Raw genomic sequence first — 19,851 nt, forward strand, 5'->3', positions numbered from 1 at the left:
CCTTTATGATGTAATTTATTAGTATTAGTTCAGAAATATACAGACCAAAGAATATAACCACATTTACCATGCAGAAACACTGTGGAAGGAAAATATGAACAAAAGTGGGCCTTCACAGAAGGTGATACATTGTAAAGATCACTTCACTGGATTTCAGTCATTTTTCACTGTCTTGACAGTGGAAAAACTGCTCAAGTCCAGAATCCAGGAATTAGAAGAAGTGGGAAGCACTAGAGTGGAAAAAAAAGATAACTAGGCTAGGGTAAGGCATTCTTAAAATCCTCTTTATTAGCAACCAGCACTTCTGCTAATTTAAGGGATATGAAAGCCTATAAAGTTAATGGGAGCTTGGCAGCAGGTAGATGTCTCCACTGAAAAGCAAGTTTTAGGAAAACCAGAAAGTATCACTAATAAAGGGCCTGTTCAGTTTACATTGAGCCCTACAGAATCTAGAACAGGAATGAAAGAAACCATAGGTCTAATAAATTATGTTACACCTTTAGATGAGAAACTGTAGGCGGCTTCAATTCTTTAGACATCACGAACTGTTAGTATTGTGAAGGAAAAGTCTAATGTTTGAGAGCAAGTTCGGGGGAAAAAAAAGTTTCAACCTCCCAGCTGAGCCAAAGGCAGAGTCTGGCAATACACCATTTCTCTGGAACTGAACAGCATTAGAATCTGTTTTGCACATCAGCTTTCCAGATGAAACGCATTACAATCATTACAAAGGAAAAAAAAATTCTCCAAATAAAAATTATAATTCTAAAGACTGCAGTCACACCCAATGAAAAGCATTTAGAACCTGAAATGTCTGGAAATCTTCCCTGGACATCATGAGATACTTGCAGAACAACCCAGCAGCCACTGCCTAATTCTTATCTGTGGCAGTTTCACGTATCTATCTTCTCCCAAAAGCAGAATTTTGATCTTTCTGCCTCCAGTAACAAACCTGAGGAGAAATACTACGCAATTCTTGTGGCAGTCCACTAAATCTGATTATGTACGTAGCAGTTGTGAGGAAGGTCTTTTAGATCCCATGCTTGATGTGAGAAGCCAGAAAACTGCTGGTCTTTTCTGGTAAAAACAGACCATCGATCTTCAGAATAAAGCCTCCAGGAAGAGGTCAGCCCCACTAACTTCCTATTTGTTCGTCACTGTACAACTAGAAGCTTGCGAGAACAAAACAAGGTATAATCTGTTTTCCTAAGTCATTGCAGTGCCTCTGCTTTGAGACATTTTGGGAGCACTAACACGATATCTGATAATGACAGATGCAAAACTTGACATTATATACGGAATAGAAATTATTGAAGATACTGAATTCTTCTCCTGTGGTTTCACATCCATCTTCAAGTGTGACAGTTGCTTCATACAACCTTATGCAAGCTTGACAGACATACTCTGAAATCTCTTCAGTCTGTTAGCAGCAGCCACCACATAAAAATGTTTCTGTGAACAAAACAGAACAGTCCAAGTGTGAGTATAACTGTAAGGGTGACCAAGCAGTAGAACAGGTTGCACAGAGAGGACATCTCCCTCCTTCAAGTTACTAAAAAGCCACCTGGATATGGCCCTAGGCAACATGTTCCAGGTGGTCCTGCTTGAGCAAGGGGGGCTGGACATGACTGCCAACATCAGCCATTCTGTGATTCTTGGGAAAACTGAGTACAGGGCCAGAAAACAATCTCTGTCTGAGCCTCAGGTAAATCAGCTCACTTAAAGCAAGAGAGAGACTTTCTACAGCTCCCAAAGTCTTAGTTTCATATACTATTGACAAGCAGCACACCTCCTTCACAGAAATGCCAAATGAAGTCAAAGAAAAGCCTGAGGAAAGGCTGCCCAGCTTTCAGTGCTTGCCTTTGCACTGTAGGGAACTTGGTTACCTATGGATGCAGCATGGTTACCTATGTAACAGGCACTGGCTGCAGAGCTTTGGCCTTGGTATACGAGACCCAGTGCAATGCATAAAAATTATTTGTCACCCATTCTAAGGATGAATGCTAAGAATCCTGAGGGATGATACTGGAGTCTTGCCAGTATGAGGTAATGCAATGCTTTGTACTGAGAAACCACTGATTACTACAGAACAGAAAGCTGGTACCGTGAACTGCACTAGTATGAGTTACAGCGTTATGTCTTAGATGACGTGTTTAAAACACAAATGCATGAAACAGCTCGAATCTAAAGAGTTGAAAAGGTATAAGATTCAACTCCTTGATAAGGGATTACAACTCTCCAGTGGCAGAAGGAGATGGACCTGAGTTTTCTTCACATTTCCTCCACTGCTTATTTGTAAAAGATGTTCATCTTCCAGGATCAATTATTTACAAACCAATAGATGTACCAGTAGAAATTCTTATCACTTCTTCACTCGCAATTTACTTCTGAAAAGTCATGGGCTTATCAGAAAGGTGCTGAGGAGTTCTCTGGATGACTCTAAGCCTATTTTTTTTTCCCCCCCTCTCCCAGACTTCAACTTTCTGCAGCAGGAAACAAAACTGCCTTACGTCATATCCCAAACCAACAGTGACAAAAGAACAACTCAACTGTTGTCAATGCAAAAGTGTCTCCATTATGAGAAGAAAAAACAAAATTAGAGTAAGCTAAACAGCAGCCTCTGAACTCGGAAAAAAAGAAAGGAAAACTTTAAATAACAAACAGAAGAATTCCTAAACTCACATTTATAAGAATTTAGTAAAAATGAGCCAACACTCAAAAAAGCAGGCCCTGCCTGCACTGAGCTGATTCTCCCTCTGGCGGTAGATTTTCCCAGCTAATTACCTTCCATTTTCTCTGAGCTATGTAACTTTGCAGCAACAACTGGGACTTCAGGCGAAGCTTGAACTTCTTGGCTTTGGCAGGCAGATTATTTAACCACTCGTGCTTCAGACACTGTGTTGCACTCATGCGGCAGCTGCAAGGAAAAGAAATACTACATTAGCACAGCCACCCCTCTCTCCATTTTCTCTGAACCTTGTGCTCCTCATCCTACAGATTACATAAATGTTTGCCTTAAATAAACTAATGCAAGCGAGTGGAAAAGCTTCTTGAGGTGCTATTCATCCCAGGGCGTAGAGTCCTAACATCATCCTGCACTCTGCAGTGTAAAGAATGAGTGATGTGAAAGCTGCTGATGGGTTGTACAGTGGGTTGACTGCCCCGTGCTGAAACATCCTATTTCACCTTGTTTGAATTTTGTTTTGAAGCAGCAGCTGTATGGGATCATCAGATTATGTAAAAAAAAGTTTATGCTGACAGAATCGCTGCATGAAGAAAAATAGTTGTGGTGCCATCTATCTATCCTGACAGTGCAGGCTTATTCTGTGCCTCACATTTAAAAAGCACAAGCGTTCATTCATCCTAAACTTAGATAAGCACACATTATCTCAGACATTCAACAATGGCCCAAAAAACCTACACAAAGGCCTTGAAAAAGAGAAAAAAAATCTTGTGGGGGAGGCAGTGAGACAAGATTGAAAAAAGTTCTATTTGCAAACCCTATGACTTAAGGCCCACAATGCAATTAGGTACTATAACCGATTTGTCTGACTTAGTGATCTGTCAGATGTTAATATTCTAAACATTCCTTGAAATTCCCCTCAAACACAATCTGCTTTACTGTGTGCTCAGCAAGAGAAAACAGTTTTCTTCCTACCCCACCCCAACCCCACAGCCATTTTCTGACATCAGTGTCACTCTCATTCCTTTGTCATTTCATGCATACAATCACTTTTTATTTTACTTGATCCCAAAATGAGAAACCACATGCAAAGTTAAGCCCTAAATTCTTCCTAATATCCACCAAATGAATTTGGACCACTCTAAAGGAAAGATGCACATTTTCACAGCCACAGCTTCTATTTATTCTCTGTGTATTCAAGAAACTTTTTTTCCACAACTTATGACAGGGTTTATAAGAACTCAAAGTAACAAAAGAAACAGCTTTTACACAGAGAAGGAATATTAAAGACAGAGTTCTACATGCAAACCCATTCAGATTTCCTCTCTTCTGCCTCTAAGGAACTGAGCAGTAAGCACAGAACAGCAAAAGAAAACATCACATGATAAGTTCTCATTGTTGACTGTAATTCAAACAGAGAGCTAGAAGGAAATAAATGTTATTAGGTGCTACACCATCCTCATGATCAGAGGAGGAAGTACCTTTTCTCTTTCACAAGTAGCCTGGAAATGAAGTCTTTTGCTTCCTCTGACAGCTGTTCAAAAGCTTCTGCATCAAAATCCCAGTTGCAATTGACTACATAATTCATCGTCTCTGCGTCAGTTTCTCCCAGGAATGGGGACAGGCCACTAAGCCTTAAAAAGTGAAGTGGGAAATAAATAGTTATATGCAAGATGAATTTCTTCTGCCTTGAATCTTCTGTTTTATAGTTTTGGCTAATTTTTTTTTAAGAGGAAGGGTTCTCAGACATGGGAGCCCTACTTTTCAGTTCCTGCCAAGAACTGTATTGTTAATGTTACTACTCAGCAGCACACTCAGCTAAGTCAGAGTACAGCATTAATAGATCTCTAATAAAACAAATTCAGCAGGAATCTCAGTACCTACTGCAGTGCTTTCCCAACTAGGAAAGCTAGGAGGGCTTGAGAGCTTTCCTAAATCAAAGCTTATAACCAAGTTTGGCTTGAATTCAACTGGTTTCTGAATAACAGCACATTGTTTTCAATTAGCTTCTAGCCTCAGATTTATTGCTTCAACAACTCAGTATTTCATTCAGTTACTTTTTAGCTCAGAAGTTTAAACCATTTATTCCGTTCACAGAAAGCATCTGTGAAAAATTCTAATACACCAAGTCAGCCCACCAGAGCCTTCCACAGCCATCCTGCCATCAACAGAAAGTCTTACTCCCACCTGGGATATGTCCTGTGGCCTAGCACTTAACATTAAGTCCTCTGGGTGGATGCAGACTGAGTGAGAGCTAATAAAACTACCAGAATGTAAAGCTGAAAATTTATCTAAATCTTCAAGGATCCAATCAAAATGGAAATTCTGACATGCTTTGGGCCACTTTTCTGAGAAATCACAACATGACCCACTTGAACTTGCTAAATAAGGTGGTGTAAAGGAGAAGAACATCTACATATCTATCAAAAGGGCTATTTGTTGCTCAGAGACTAAACACCAACAGTGAGGTACCTTCACATTAAAGGTCTGTCGCTCAAAGTTTTTTGTTTGTTTTTAACAGCACAAATTGGGAGGAGTCCCAAGAGCCTGCAACACTAATGTTCCACTGACACCCTCCACTGGTCTGTTCTCATAGAGCCTTTGGTGCCATTGCCACGACCTCTCATACTTACAACATGTACGTGATGACGCCTACGCTCCACATGTCTGTTGGGTAGGAAACAAAGTCATAGTTCACCACTTCGGGAGCCAAGAACTCTGGAGTTCCAAAATTAACCTTCAGTTTTTCACGAGGTTTGTACCTTTAACAGACAGAAACAGACATCAATGCTGAGAGCAGGCTGGGGAAACAAGTCTCTCATCTGTAGAAATCAAAGCATGGTACAAAAAAAACAAACAACAGAGCAAGCAAGCATAGCAGAGTCACCAAGACAACCAGGACAGCATTAAAGTCTTTTTTTAAGGCCTTAATTAGAAGTCTTTTTTTAAGATCTTGAAGACAAATAAGTGAATTCTGCTGTGACTGCAGATATAAGACCACCAGTTATCCTCTTGCCTGAGTAAAACCAGAAAGAAAGGCCAAAGGCAACAAAATTTGCACAGACCCCTGTCACAGAATGAGAGAAGCTACACTCTCTGCCAGGTTCCACCTCTAGCAGATGCTGTCCAACCTAAAACAAGCAAATGAGTTCCCACAGCTTTCCTCTAACAAACTCAAGCAAGTTGAATAAAAGAACAATGAAAAGCCTCTATTTCTTTGAGGTCTTTATGCTTCACACAGGATGTCCTTCACGGAGTCCCTGGAGTAAAAGCTTTATAAGGGGAATCATTTTGAGACTATGAGAACAGCGGTATATCTTTATTCAACAGAAACTCTACTTGAAAAAGTAATCAGATAATTAATGCACACAGCAGAACTAATGCCTGCAGCAGCAGAGGGTTTAGCTCACTCACCTGGGAGAATCACCTCAGAGACACTAAATGCATAAAAAATATAAGACCTTCCAGTAGCATAATTCAATGGGCTTTATAAAAAAATAAATTCGTAACTGAACACTTACCTCCTCGCCAATCCAAAGTCAATAATTTTGATCTGGTTCCCCGTGCGACTTACACACAATATGTTTTCAGGCTACAAAAAGACAAGAGTACTTTCAGTTAAATGTATGACTGAAACACAAACCTAGCAAGAATAAGAAAAATATCTCAGAGACTATAGTCATAACTTTTAGGGTGATTCTTTTCCTTCTATTCCTCTTAATAGAAAAGGATCTGACTGGCAAATGGGTTAGTGAAAGGTTTGGGTTTGGACCTCCTGTAAGGAAGTTTAACTTCCATTCCAGCACAACACTATTCCTGTACAGAATATAAATAGATTTTGAAATGGAAAGCACCCACTTCATGTACAACAACAGACAGTCTGATGGTTTGGTTTATCCCCTGAATTTATAAAAGTAGAACCACAAAAGTCGCAACAAATATATCAAATGCACCCTCTGTTTTGATCGTGAAGACAAAAGAAAAAAGTTGTTTCTGTTTTTGCTATTGTTTTGCATTTATTTGTTATTTCCCTCCCATCCCCCCATGTGACTGCTTTTCAAAGGAGAGAATGAGTTTCCAAACTCAGAATTGCAGAGCTGTCCATAGGCCAACCAGATCTAGTATCATTTGAGTAAGGTAATGCATAAACAAGAAAAATAATGCCTGTTTTCATGCAAATAAGTTAAGGAATCACACAGTTCAGATCCAGGCAGTTAGAAGTACAAACAATAGGAAGGGGACTGAAAAGATGTTTGGATACAGTTATAAGTGCAGGAGGAGTGAAGAGTGGAAGCACTTCTACACATTTCTGTCCAAAGGTGTTTCAGGGTTGGTTTCTTTTGTTTGTTTTTGAAGAACAGAAGGTCACTGTTTAATTTCACACATTGAAAAGCTTCAGACTTAACAGCAAAAAATAAAAATAGTGCAGAAACTTGTTATTTCATTACTGTATGCAAGCTACTGAATAGACACTGAAGAAAATACTCTCTGGAACTTCATTCACTGCGGCTATTGGATTAAGGAAGTCTATTTCTTTATGAGATTAAGTGATTGAAATAAGAAATTATTGTGATTACAGACTGTAGTGGTGCAAACCACACCATCACAAATGGACATCACTGACCTTCAGATCTAAATGGAGAATATAATGCTGGTGCAAGTAATGAACTCCTTCACAAATTTGTTTTGTAAATAAGATTGCATCCAACTCTGTTAGATTGTAGTTTTCATCCGTGATCCGGTCAAATAATTCACCACCATCCAGGCTAAAATTTTAATGTAGAGAAGTGTTAAAAACACTGAAATTTCTCATTAATTTCGTTTATTTCCAAGTTGGAGACTTAACTTTCTAATTTAGCACAGGTGCTAACAACACAACCAGCATATATTGTACCCGCAGACTAAATGACTTTAAGAAACTTATTTTTGTGTGTGAAATTAAGTATCATTCTAAAGCGCCTTCCACACTGGGAGACTTACTGCTAACACTTGTAAGAGAGTAGCTGGGGAGAATCAAAACCTAAATTCAAAGGCAAACAATCTGGAGACAAAACGCAGACCTGGATAATCTATAGAACATGCCAAGTATCTATTATTGTCTTCCTATTAACTTAAGGAAATTAACTCTTCAACCTGTACAATCTATTCAACTTTTAAAACTGAAAGCCACGTTACCTGACCTGACAACTGAAACCAATTCTGCACAAAAAAATAACAGAACATTACATCAGATGCACAGATCTGACAAGGTTTGCAGGGCAAAAATTTACTATTACTTAAATAAAAGATTGAGACATTTTAAAATGCCTCATATTTAAATTTGCTATTTTGTGTCCTTTTTTCCTTCACATCATTAACAAGTTGTTTTGTAATGGAAACTCAGTTTCAAAAAAACAAAGAAAAAACCCCAAACAAGCCTACTTGAAGTAATCTCCCTTTCTGTATTCTCACACTTGCTTCTTATCCGAGGTTTTACTTACCCTGAACGCTTGTGTGTATTTGGATAGCTAGGGACAGCGTTGGGGCCTCCGAGTTAAATTCAAATGAAAAATGAACCATAGCAAAATCCTGTTTATTAATTGTTTCGTAATTAGCTTCATAGCTTGAAGATAACTGCCTTGCTTAGCACCTGCTTAAACTGCAATCTTGCTAAGTTTGTATTTTTTAACATGACAGTACTGCCTTTCAGATGTGTATCTGAACTCTCTCACAGGCTGGAAAGCCACTCAAGTCTTTTTCATACCTCAGAGTTATTGTTTTCCATTCCCTTTCGTGACCAAAGCAAACCCCAAATCCCAACAGTTCCTGAAATCATTTAAACTTACTATTCCATGATCAAAGTTACATTATTTTTGGCTTCAAAGGCATCATAAAGCTGGATCAAATTCACGTGATTTAATTGGTTCATGATGTTAATTTCATTTTTCACTTCCTCCTGGAAAAAAATAAATTTAAAAAAAAAACAAAAACAAAAACAAAAAGAGAAAATAAGTTCCTTAAATTCCAATATATTTGAATATACCATAATTTAAGATCCTATAGCAGCTATATCTAAGGTTTCATGTGAACAAATGGCTTAATCACAAACACTAGAGATGAACAACAGTCATATGAGACCCAAGCTACTGTATTAAAAGACAAGTTCTGACATTTGGTACTATGCAATGAGAAGCTGGCTCCTATGGGGAGGTTCAGTGCAAATGAATGCAATTCACGTTGCTTACAGCACAAACTCATTTAGGTTCACAGGAACATATTTACCTTTTCTTTTGCTCCTTTCACTTTAATGATTTTGGCTGCCAAATTGAGACCAGTTGAGACTTCTGTGCACTTATGAACTTGCCCAAAACGCCCCCTGTTGATACCAAACAAAAGATGAGAAAACACAGCTCACCACAGAAAGTTTTCAAACTATTCTTATCATTGATTAAAAATAGCCCAGTACAAAGTGAACAGAATCAGGTGGCCAGCAGCATCAATCTCCTCTTTCTCTCAGCTTATGAAGGATTAGTTTTATCTTTCCAGCCAGTTGTTCAACGCTTACATTAAAATATTATGCCCCTTCGTACTACTACATTTCACTGTGGTATGATGACCTGAAGATATTCTTTTTCAGTTCTGTAACTGTACCCATTTGCCGTCCTCCAGTGATGTGTTAGTGGGCATATTAACAAGGATATTTCTGTCTTGCTCTCATAACTTTTAAAATGACTAACACCAGTAACTCTACCCGCTCCACAAACCACATTTCTTGCATGTTGTAAATTCTCCCCCATGTCACCCAGATACATTAATTCCCCTTGAGATGATTTCTAAACATCATTTTCTCTGCTATTGCATCATCAGGCCTATACTTAAGCCACATTCATACTTGGATTAGTCTGTAAATCAAACCTTCTTGTTAGATAAGTAAGCAGACAAGAATACAAAGGCTGAAGCAGCTGAAGCAGCTGTACGCTTTCCACAAGTCAAGAATAAATGCAAGGTCAACATAATTATAATTTTTTCCCTTAGTTTTCTTGAACACAAAGTTCAGTGTGGAATAAAGATTTTGGAAGCTGCCCGACCCCTAACAGGCTCTGCTGACTTTTTCTCAAGACTCCAGCTGTAGCCAAGATTATTACAACAAATGCAAATAGCATCCAAGAGCACAGCCAGGAGTCTGAAAATGGAACTGAGGCAGAAGCCAGTAAGGGACTTAGAGATGCCCCACAGACAGGTTCATAAAAGGGCAACTATGGTAGCCCCAGAAGTCTGGAGGATGAAGAGATGAACAATCTGGCATGTTATCCGCATTCTCTCTTCTTACTTCTCTATTACTGTAGGCCAAATTTACTCTCTTGCCATATCAGCTAAAACCAACTTCTACAAAGCTTAAAGGACAAAGAAAGGTAGGGAGAAAGTGATGTTATCAAAATAGAGGGGAAAGTATTCATAAGATACATGGAAAAAATAGTTAAATTAGATACATTCGAATCCCCTTTTGCTCCACACAGAACCATAAACTGAAGAAATAAGCTGGTATCCATCATTTCCCATGCTGCTGAGAGAGAGTGCTGAGCATTCTGATCCACTAAGTAACTGCTCTGGCTGTGGTGGGCTTACATGTGCCTCACCCATACACATCTTGGGGCCATTTGAAGACAATTACCAGTTCCCAAGCTAACTGCACTTCTTCACAAATAGCTACCACCTGCAGTACAGCAAAAGGGGGCAGAGACTTACCCTCCAAGGACTTCATGACGACACACTGAGTAGCATGCTGTCACCTCGGATAGCTTGACACTCACTATGCGATGTTCAAAAGGAGCAGGGGGAGAAGGGCTGTCATCTAAAGAGGAGAAAACCTGGTCACTGAGACATTTCTCCCTCATCACTGCAGCTTCATCTCCCTCACACCAACTGATGGGGAATTCAGTCCACAGGGCATGCATGTCATTTCATTTTGTTTGCTCAGTATAATGAGAAGTCTCAATTGCCTTTAATTTTCACGGTACCTACCTTCTACTGGAATTCAGACAAGCAGTGAAGTACCTACAAACATTAAGCATTCAATTCTTTCCACTATGTTCAGAGTGAAACACAGGTAAAATACCAGAAGCAATAGAACTGCTCATTTTTAAATGCAAATCAGTTGAGCACACACAATCACTTGGCTTCTCATTAAGAAAAAAAAACAAAAACAACCTAAATCAGATCTTAAAAGCATTATTTCTAGATGGTTGTAAAGGAGATGCTGAAAATAATCAAAATTTCTCCACTTCTTCACATACAGACTTCTATCATTAGCATCATTCTAAAGATGATGGATAAAGGCCAGTCACTGAGGACAGGATTCCACCTCCCAGCTCTCAACCCTGTCAGTCTTAACACAGCAATGCTGAAAGAGCCCAGTGAGGTTAACGTTTGAACTCATGCGTTAACAAAAGAGGCCTCTCAACAAAAAAATATCTGGAAGTTTCAAAAAATAAAATAAAATTATATTTGACCTTCTTTTCATTTTGATAAGCTATCTGGGAATACCAGCATGAATACACAACAGTGATAAACAATATCAGCATAGATATCAGTTAATTCAGGAAGTTTCTACTAACAACACCTTGTTTTACTAGCAGCATCCTAGTAAGAGCTGTAAATATTTAAATGATTAAATTTAATCAGTTCCTGGGAGTTAAATTATTTAACTATTACATGCTTAATGTCTAAGCTCTTATAAGATAAAGCCATCCACTCATGGTGTTGCTCATTCAGAGTAATTTTAAAGTTAAACCCCAGATAACTTGGCGGGCAGTTTAACATGTACGCAAGTTCATTTTCTTGCCATCACTGCTGAGAGCATCAGATACAGATTAGGACATCTACACATATACGCACATTCTGGGAATGCAGGTCTGCTGCCTGAAACAACAGAAGCATTCCCACACTAATTGACATATATGGCCATCAGCACAAAGACCAAGCAAGATACTTGTCCTGCAATATTCTGCTGTTCTCTTCAGTCCATGCTGCAGCAGCACACCTAGTTTACTTACTCTACCTTAATGCATGAATACTGTATCTGAAGGACTGTGTTTTGTCAATATTACTTCTTCAGCAGAAATATACATTCTACTTAATTTTATCTGAAAGGAAATTTTTTCCCAAAACACCTTTTAGAAGGAAAAGTACTATTAAAATAAACTGTACTAATGTTGATCTCTTGGTTTTGATCATCTAACTTATCTGTGGTGTTTATACTCTTAATTGGAGTTAAATACTCTTAAGCGTAAGACTCATGTGGTGTAGCATGCACTACTCCAGCTATGATTTATATACAGTACACATGGATAGCACAAACTCAGTGCAAAAGCAGCTTACCAATGATCATCTCATCCTGTGTGGAAAGCTCTTTGCCAGCCTCCAATGACTTAGTGTTCTCCATCTCTGATCCTGCACACTGACCCACATCATTCTCACTTCCCACTGAACAGTGGGGCTCAGATTCTCTCCTGTCAGAGTGGGTAACTGCCACGGAATCTTTTACTTTTATTGTTCCTTGATGGATTTTGACTTGTACTCCCAGCTCTTTCTTTGGCCCTGCTGCAGTGGTACTCTGTGAAACTATGGGCTTGCTTTTCAATTCTGACTTGTCTTCAGCCTTTTTAATTGGCTTGGGCTTGTTCAATAATGGCTGTTGCTTCCCTGTTTTTGGTGCAAGTTCATTTTGCTTCTTTTTTTCTTTTGCTTCTTGATTTGATTCAGTGTTGATAATCTTCGGAGTCTGCTCAAGTTTGGATTTACCAGGCAGCTGTTTATATCCTTCCACTTCTGACGGTAAAGAGGATGGGGATTTTGCTTTGGGATTTTTATGGCTGTGATCATTTGAGTTTCCTTCTTTGGTCATCTCAGTCTTTTCTTTCACTTCAGTCACATCAATGGCTACCCTGCAGAGCAAGCAGTTGACAATTCACATAGATACCTAGACTTTCTCTCACAACTTCACACAGAAAGAAAACTTAGAAACTTCTTAAAATGCAGATTTCTATAGTATTAAAGAAGTGTAATTATACTATTCTTCTGAGGAAATAAAACACTAAGGAGAAAGCACTGAAAAACATGGAGATAATTTTTCTTGATCTTGATCCTTGACTGCCTAATGAGCTATCATTCCTATGGGTAAAGAGCTGGTAGAGATTGTCTTCACCAGTTACAGGCTGAGTATCCAAACATCCAACTGCTCATACAGCTCTACAAATCTCAGTGTTTACATTCATTCCAGTTCCCTCCAGCTGGCTGACTTGCACAGTCAAATGTGTTTGTGTCTTATGGGATAGCATTTTTTCCACTACTTTCTGCTAAAAACATAACTTCCATAACTCCCCCACCCTATTAATACTATTCTCCCTGATGTTTCATCTACCAGAAAACTTGGAATATTTCCCTAATTTTCCAGAAATTAATGCCTCTTCCATAGGAGCTACCTCATTACAAAATATACAAAAGAAACTGTTTCCACTTTTGCATAACAGAAGCCTGAAGTTTCTCAGTTTTATCACCTTTCACAGCTGCTGCCTTGTGCTATGAATTTAAACTGCACCAGGACTGAGCTATTCAGAGCACTGAACACTGCTCTGAGCAAACACTTCCACTGCTATCTAGACAAGCCTGAACTCAAGAGGACTCTTGGGCATGTCTCCAAACAGGAGAACACAATGTTCTTTTGACACTTCTGAATGGGCTTACAGACTCCACTAAAAGTAGCACGCATTTTAAAGATGCATTTACCACATTCATGACTTCACACACAAACATAATAGGGACCTTGTTCAGGAGTGTGATCTTTTCCCAGGATTTACTCTAGGTTCTGCCTTCTGGTTTTCTATTGGCTTCCCAACTCTCTACACCAAGCACTTTGGTACCCACATAGCTCCTGTGCCAAACCATTTAACCACTGCAAAAGCTTCTCTCTGCATGTGAGTTCACTCCTGCCATATCATTTTTAACCAGCACCAAATGCCACAGAGACAACAACTGTTCATCAGCTTCTTCACAAACACCTGAGCTCAATGTGGGAGCCTTCAAGACAGTACGGATCCAGCTCCACTTATTGAAGTCTCATGAGCCAGAGGCAAAACATGGGGAGGTCTCCTGTTTCTTATGCTATTATAAGAACAGATTTGTGGATATCAATGTCTAAGTGCTGTACACAATTTGCTCCTGAATGTTGGAGAAGAGACCACAGTGGTGGAAACTTCAAATTAAAATACACACCTCATCTTACCCAAAGATGAGACTATTAGAATTTAAAAGATGAATAAGCTGGTCGTATCTTGAGGTGACCAAAGCATGAAAACAAAAAAAAAAAAAAGCTTTAAAAACCACTTAAGGCATAAAATGAAACAAAATACTTCCATTTTATCATACACAAGTAAACTTTACAAATTCCTTTCAGCCCCATGTTTATAGAAACAGAGAAGTTGGAAAAGAGTAGTCTAAAAAGGTCCATCTACTTGAGATGCAGAAGAGCAGTCACATTCCTCTAATACACAGAAGCCCATCAAATCAAATCTCCCATGCCTAGCCCTCTAACTTACTGGCTTCCGACAAACTGAGTTTTTTGCCTTAACTGTTTCTATGATCCCACTGCACCTTCCCCAGCATGGCCATTTTCCCCCTGGAGCATGCCTAAGCAGGAGATGACTCCTTTGAGTAATCTGTTATGTTTTCTTTTTTAACATGTGGAATGGTTTCAGATCATACAGAAAACTACCAGCAAAGCCATTACCTGGTTTGTGTCACTTCACACCCTGTGTCAGATATAGCCTGGGATGTAGAGGGCACAGCTTCCTGCAATGCCGTACTCTGTGACGGAGGTTTGTTTTCATTCTCTTTGAGTTTCTGATGAAAAAGCTGCTTGTGACATTCATCTGGGCATGGGGCTCTACCCACATTGTGAGCTTTAACAGGAACATCTTGATTGCCTACATGATCTTGATTCACGAAGGGAAGACCATTATGTTGATTCAAAGCTTTGACACCAACATCTTTTTGCTGCTGACAGCTCCATGCTTTCTCAGTACCTTCTGCTGCTTTCTGCTGTGCTGTCCTCTCTTTAGTCTGGGGTCTGGAGTCAGCTTTGTGGGCAACAGCACTTGAAGCATTCACCTTCTTGCATCCTCCACTGTTTTCATCCAATTTTTTACCAGTTTTACTATCTGAGTAAAACACAACATTAATAAGCTATCCATGGCAGAAGTGGTAGCAAAAAAAGAAGTAACACACCCACTCAACATACACACCCATAATTTAAGGGACTTGCTGACACTTTTTGAGGACAACAGGTCTGTTAAGCTCACATTCATGACACTGCAACTTCACAAGTATTAATAATGGATGCGATATGGCAATGTCCAGACAGCTACACCCTAAAGAATCTAGCACTGATGTGGCAATTAAACTTGTTTATCAAAAAAACCTATTTGTAATGTCAATACACCCCTGTTCCAAAGGAGGAAGAAAATGCTCATTGAGCTGTACTAAGACAAAAATCTGGGAGCTGTCTCCTAGGTGATAATTGCCACACCTGATGTATCTCCAAACAGGAGTGCTCTCTTAATTCAGATCACTGTAATACCAAAAGAAGGAATCAGCATAGCCAAGCAAAGATGCTGCTTTTAATTTCATGTGCTTCAAGGTTTCTTGTGGTGTTGATTTAAGAGACAGAGTACAAAGAAGAAGAGAACATTACTATTTTCTCAATAGTTCATTCATAGTAATTCCTCTGTAGTACATTTAGTGGAAAATGGCAGGCTATTCAGTTTCTAGTTGGTCTGCAGCACATTCTAGAGTCAAAGTTGGTAGCATGCCCAGAGTGATACACACCTCCAGAAGACTCACTGCTTTCAGTTTGGGTTCCTCTGTTACTAAGTACATGCTTCGGTTTTGAACCGCTCTCTTCAAGCTTTTCCTTGGCCTGAAAAAGACAAAAACAACAGTTACACTCAAGGGTAATTTTCACTGGGTTTCTCTAACCTCATAGATTGAGGCCCTGTAAAATGGGTATTAACACCAATCAACTTCTGAATTTTTTTGTTACTTCTGCTTCTCCCACCCCCCTTCCACTTTTGTTTGATCTCTCCCTACTTATACAAAAAGGCATACTTCTAAAGCAAGATGGCACAGAGTAATGTCTTAGGTCTCTGCTTCCCAAAACATTATTTGTAAGACATTCTGCCTCAAGTCACCCTTGCTCATATGATTTAAAACCATGACATGTGAAACATAAGAATTATTAGAAGATAAAATTATTTTGTACTTCTAATACTTGTTGACTGACGGTTGAAAGATGTTGTTGCAGATACAATGACATATTTGTCTTAAGGCATCTAGAGATTCATTATTTGAGCAGCGATTGAGGTTAAACAAAAAAACCCATATTTCTTATTATAACTCTCATAAGTTACCTTTAGTATGGTTAAAAATAAGCTTTTTTTTTTTCTACTTTAAGCATTTCATCCTCCAATTAACACAGCACTGAGAAGGGTTATTTTGTAACAGCATCACTGTAACACTTCACAAAGCAATGCATTAGCAATGAAATCAAATATTTAGCATAAAGCATTATACAAAAATAGGAAAAGATATAACATCTTGGATGGCCCACTTAAATCTAGTGATAAGCAGCCTCTTATTCTCATTCATATAAGCCGACAAGGAACATCTCAAATTTTTCCTGCAGATACCCAATTAGAAGTCTGCTGCAAATCATCCCCTTTTATTTGCAAGTAAAAACAGTCACTGCATTTTTCATGCTACAACCTTATAAAATCCACTACAGAACACCTCCCTCCAGCCTCTTCCCCCACCACAAAAAGCCCCAAAAAGTAAAATGTTGTTACCATCTTTATCACAGCTCCAAACAAACCTGCAACAACAACCATGGGGAACATTTACTTGCAAAGTTCTATGTGCAAAGAAAGCCTTGGATAAGGGACAGCTTAATTTTTTGCTGTTGTTTATTTTGTTGGTTGTTGCTGCTTTGTTAAATAAAAAAAGCGGCCTAGATCTTACAAAGCTCCGCTCATCGCCTTTTATCAATTTGACTCAACTTTGAACGCTCCTTCCATAAGCATTCCTATGGCATCCCAGGAATGCTGTCATACCATCAGCCAACAGCTTCACCAAAAAATGAAAACATGACCTCCCCACTCCCACCCCCATTCTTTGTAACCTTGTACAAAGCCAACTGTGATAACCAGCATGTCGTTACAAAACAGCAAAGGTTGGAAAATAGCAACAAGCAAGGAGCAAATTCTTTGTGTGCAACCCCAACGCAACTGTGAATCTTTATGGACACATTACAAAACTGCCCGAAAAAATGGCCCGAAGTTAACACAGGGCTCAGTACAAGCTAATGCATTTTTAAATTCACCCACGCTTTCCTCCACATTACTCCAGCCAGGTCACGTACATTTACTACCTCTCCAATTTAAAACTAGTTCAAATATCAGACTACTCAGCAGCCCGTGATCAAAGCACAGACATATCCTAAGGTCTTAGAACTAATCTTCATGCTTCAATTTCAAAAGCTTCCCAGTAACAAGAAAGGAGAACAACTGTGGTACTTCAGAAAAAGCGGAGTTAGCTCCAAAACAGTTTACTTGCCCAATACACTTTGTATTATATATGTATACATGCAAAACCACAAGAACTACTTGATTTGAGGAGTGAACAATGCTGGTACAGTTCATGAAGTCACAGGTGCATCATAGAGACACAGCTAAAGACAACTTAAGTATCTGAAAACATACAAAGCTGCTCAAGTCATATAAACAAAAGTCAGCATGAATTCTCAAAACTTTTATTGCGTTCAGAGTTCATGATTGATCAAGAAAATAGAAGCAGCTTCCTTCAGTAAATACTTCATGGTATGTTATTATTCCTGCCTTCCACTGGAACCTCAGCTCTGTCACCAGTGTGAATGACATTGCTGATCTTCAGGCACCATTGGAAGCTGAACATTTTACAGTAGCAATCTGCTTCTCATACTTGTTACGGGATTGCCTGGCATACTCTGAGGGCTTTAGGTATTTTAAGGCACATTTTAAGACTATGTCTGCCTCAAAATGCTTATAATTTAGAGGTTGTGGCAGTAACCTGCAACAGCAATTCTAAAACAAAAACCTGAATTACAAATGTTATGCAAAAAGGAATCATCAGGAGAGACTTGCTGCTTTACAAAGCACTTCATCAAGACTAGAAAAAGAAAACCAACCTCAACAAAGCTTTCCAGTAGACTTCCCTTCTTCCAGGGCACAACGCCTTTGAGAATAAAATCCACCACTTTAGAATTTTTTAATACTTCTCCTATTAGCGTAATCACTTTATCCAGTGTTTCAATCCTTCCCTCTATCTTTGCCAGTCTCTCCTTGTGCTTCAAGGCATCAAGCTGGGCAATTTTCATCAATTTCAATACTTCTGAGCATATGCTCTGCGTATCAGTCTGGTGAGGACTGTCCGATACCTTTAGGCCTTTTTCCATTTCACCTGTCTCATCGAGAGCTTCACTGGATACCGTTACCTTGTTAATGCCCTTTTCTATATCCTCAATAGCTTTAACTCGTTGCAGTTTGCCCGTCAGGTCTTCTTGGAAACGCAACAGTTTATCCATCTTCTCATTCAATAGATTCAGTTTTTTATCCATTATACTTAAATTGTTCACTTTTATAGGCTGTAATTTGGTCAAGGCATTTCCCTCTGCCACATCCAAGCTACCCGCAGACATTCTGTCCAGACAGCAGGATATTAGATAGATTAGGCTGGCTTTTCATTAATCATAAATTAGAAAACGAGGGCCTGAAAGTTAATCTTCTTTAGCTATGCCTACACCAGACAATCTCACTTATTGGAGTTGCTAGAGCGTATCATTAGATAGCTATTGCACAAATGATTTACTTCTGTGTTATCTGTTTCTTACTGCATGCTCTCAACAATGGAGGTAATTTGGCACCAGGCTATATTTTCTTGGGCCTCCTTGACGTCACAAGACCATTTAAAATTCTTTCTCAAGTGGCTGCTGATAGGCAAGCATCTTAACAATTGCCAATGCCTAAGCAGACCTCCGTACAGAGGAGCACTGTTTTTGTGACCAGTTTTAGTTCTGTGATATAAAAAAGAACTTGCTGGAACATTTCTCCTCATTAAATACAACAAATACAGAAGTAAGTGTGGTAGCATAGCACTAAGGGTTGGAAGAGTTCTGCTTTCCAGCACAGACACAGGACACCCAGCAGAGACACAAGCTGTGCTTGTTAGGTTGGCTGGCACTTGAATTTAAAAATAGAGTACAATGACAAGGATCTGAAATACGTATCTAGCACCAGCATGTCTTTGTCAACTGAAACTTCTAAAATTATATCTTTCTCCCAGGCTGTGTTTGTGAACCAAGCAAAAAAAGTCTCCATGAGGACACAGAGCAAGTCCAACAAAATTACTAAATTAGACATTTTATGGATTTATTACTGACTTCCTTTCACTTCTAAATTACATTAGTGTGTCTACAACCTTCACTAGAGAACAGAAAAGCAGTCATTTCATACTTGCACAATCCCCACACTCATTAATGCTTCGCAATACAGAGCACCTCTTGGCCTCCAATCCCTTTCATTTTTTAGAATGAGCACACAAAAAGAAGTCATTATTTAAGTGAATTCACTGTATGAGACATAACAGAAACTAAAATCCTTCCTCTACATAATACAGAGTCAGTAGTAACAATATTAAAATTACCCTTTTATGAAAGTAAATACTCCTTGCCACTTCTGTAAGAGAATACTCCTTGCTAGGATTCTTTAATGTACATGCAGAGAAAAGACAGCCAAAGCAGACTCCTATTCAGATACAGCTGTTCAACATATAGGCACATAGCAGGATGTAAGTAGTGCTGTATAAGCACCTGCAAAATTACAGGCAAGGTGATGGACAAAGTAAAAAGAAACATCAGTTGGTCTATAGTGAGAAATTTAAAGCATCAGTCACAAAGCGACTTAACTTCCCCCTTCCTTCTCCCAACTTTTTAACGGCTGTTCAACACACAAAATAAAACTGTCCTAAATTGATTCAACTGATTGTTTTGTCTTAGTAACACTATAATTGCATAATAACAGCAGGGTGGCAAAATCTTTGGCTGCAAC

The 19,851-nt window shown here is 39.0% G+C and overlaps 1 protein-coding gene across 1 annotated transcript in view; it reads right to left on the reverse strand.

Moving 5' to 3' along the window:
- Positions 1-19,851, reverse strand: part of MYLK3 (myosin light chain kinase 3) — a 27,367-nt gene continuing 7,516 nt past the window's right edge. The window contains exons 2-13 of the mRNA XM_072346083.1: positions 15,542-15,632; positions 14,445-14,874; positions 12,038-12,603; positions 10,406-10,511; positions 8,942-9,035; positions 8,506-8,615; positions 7,305-7,446; positions 6,202-6,272; positions 5,314-5,442; positions 4,162-4,314; positions 2,782-2,914; positions 1-1,449 (exon numbers count right to left, since the gene is read on the reverse strand). Of these exons, the coding sequence (XP_072202184.1) occupies positions 1,378-1,449; positions 2,782-2,914; positions 4,162-4,314; positions 5,314-5,442; positions 6,202-6,272; positions 7,305-7,446; positions 8,506-8,615; positions 8,942-9,035; positions 10,406-10,511; positions 12,038-12,603; positions 14,445-14,874; positions 15,542-15,632 (2,097 nt within the window). The 3' untranslated portion in view covers positions 1-1,377. The remainder of the gene's footprint in view (positions 1,450-2,781; positions 2,915-4,161; positions 4,315-5,313; positions 5,443-6,201; positions 6,273-7,304; positions 7,447-8,505; positions 8,616-8,941; positions 9,036-10,405; positions 10,512-12,037; positions 12,604-14,444; positions 14,875-15,541; positions 15,633-19,851) is intronic.

This window comes from Excalfactoria chinensis, chromosome 11 (assembly GCF_039878825.1).
Source record: "Excalfactoria chinensis isolate bCotChi1 chromosome 11, bCotChi1.hap2, whole genome shotgun sequence".
Taxonomy (NCBI): Eukaryota; Metazoa; Chordata; class Aves; order Galliformes; family Phasianidae; genus Excalfactoria; species Excalfactoria chinensis.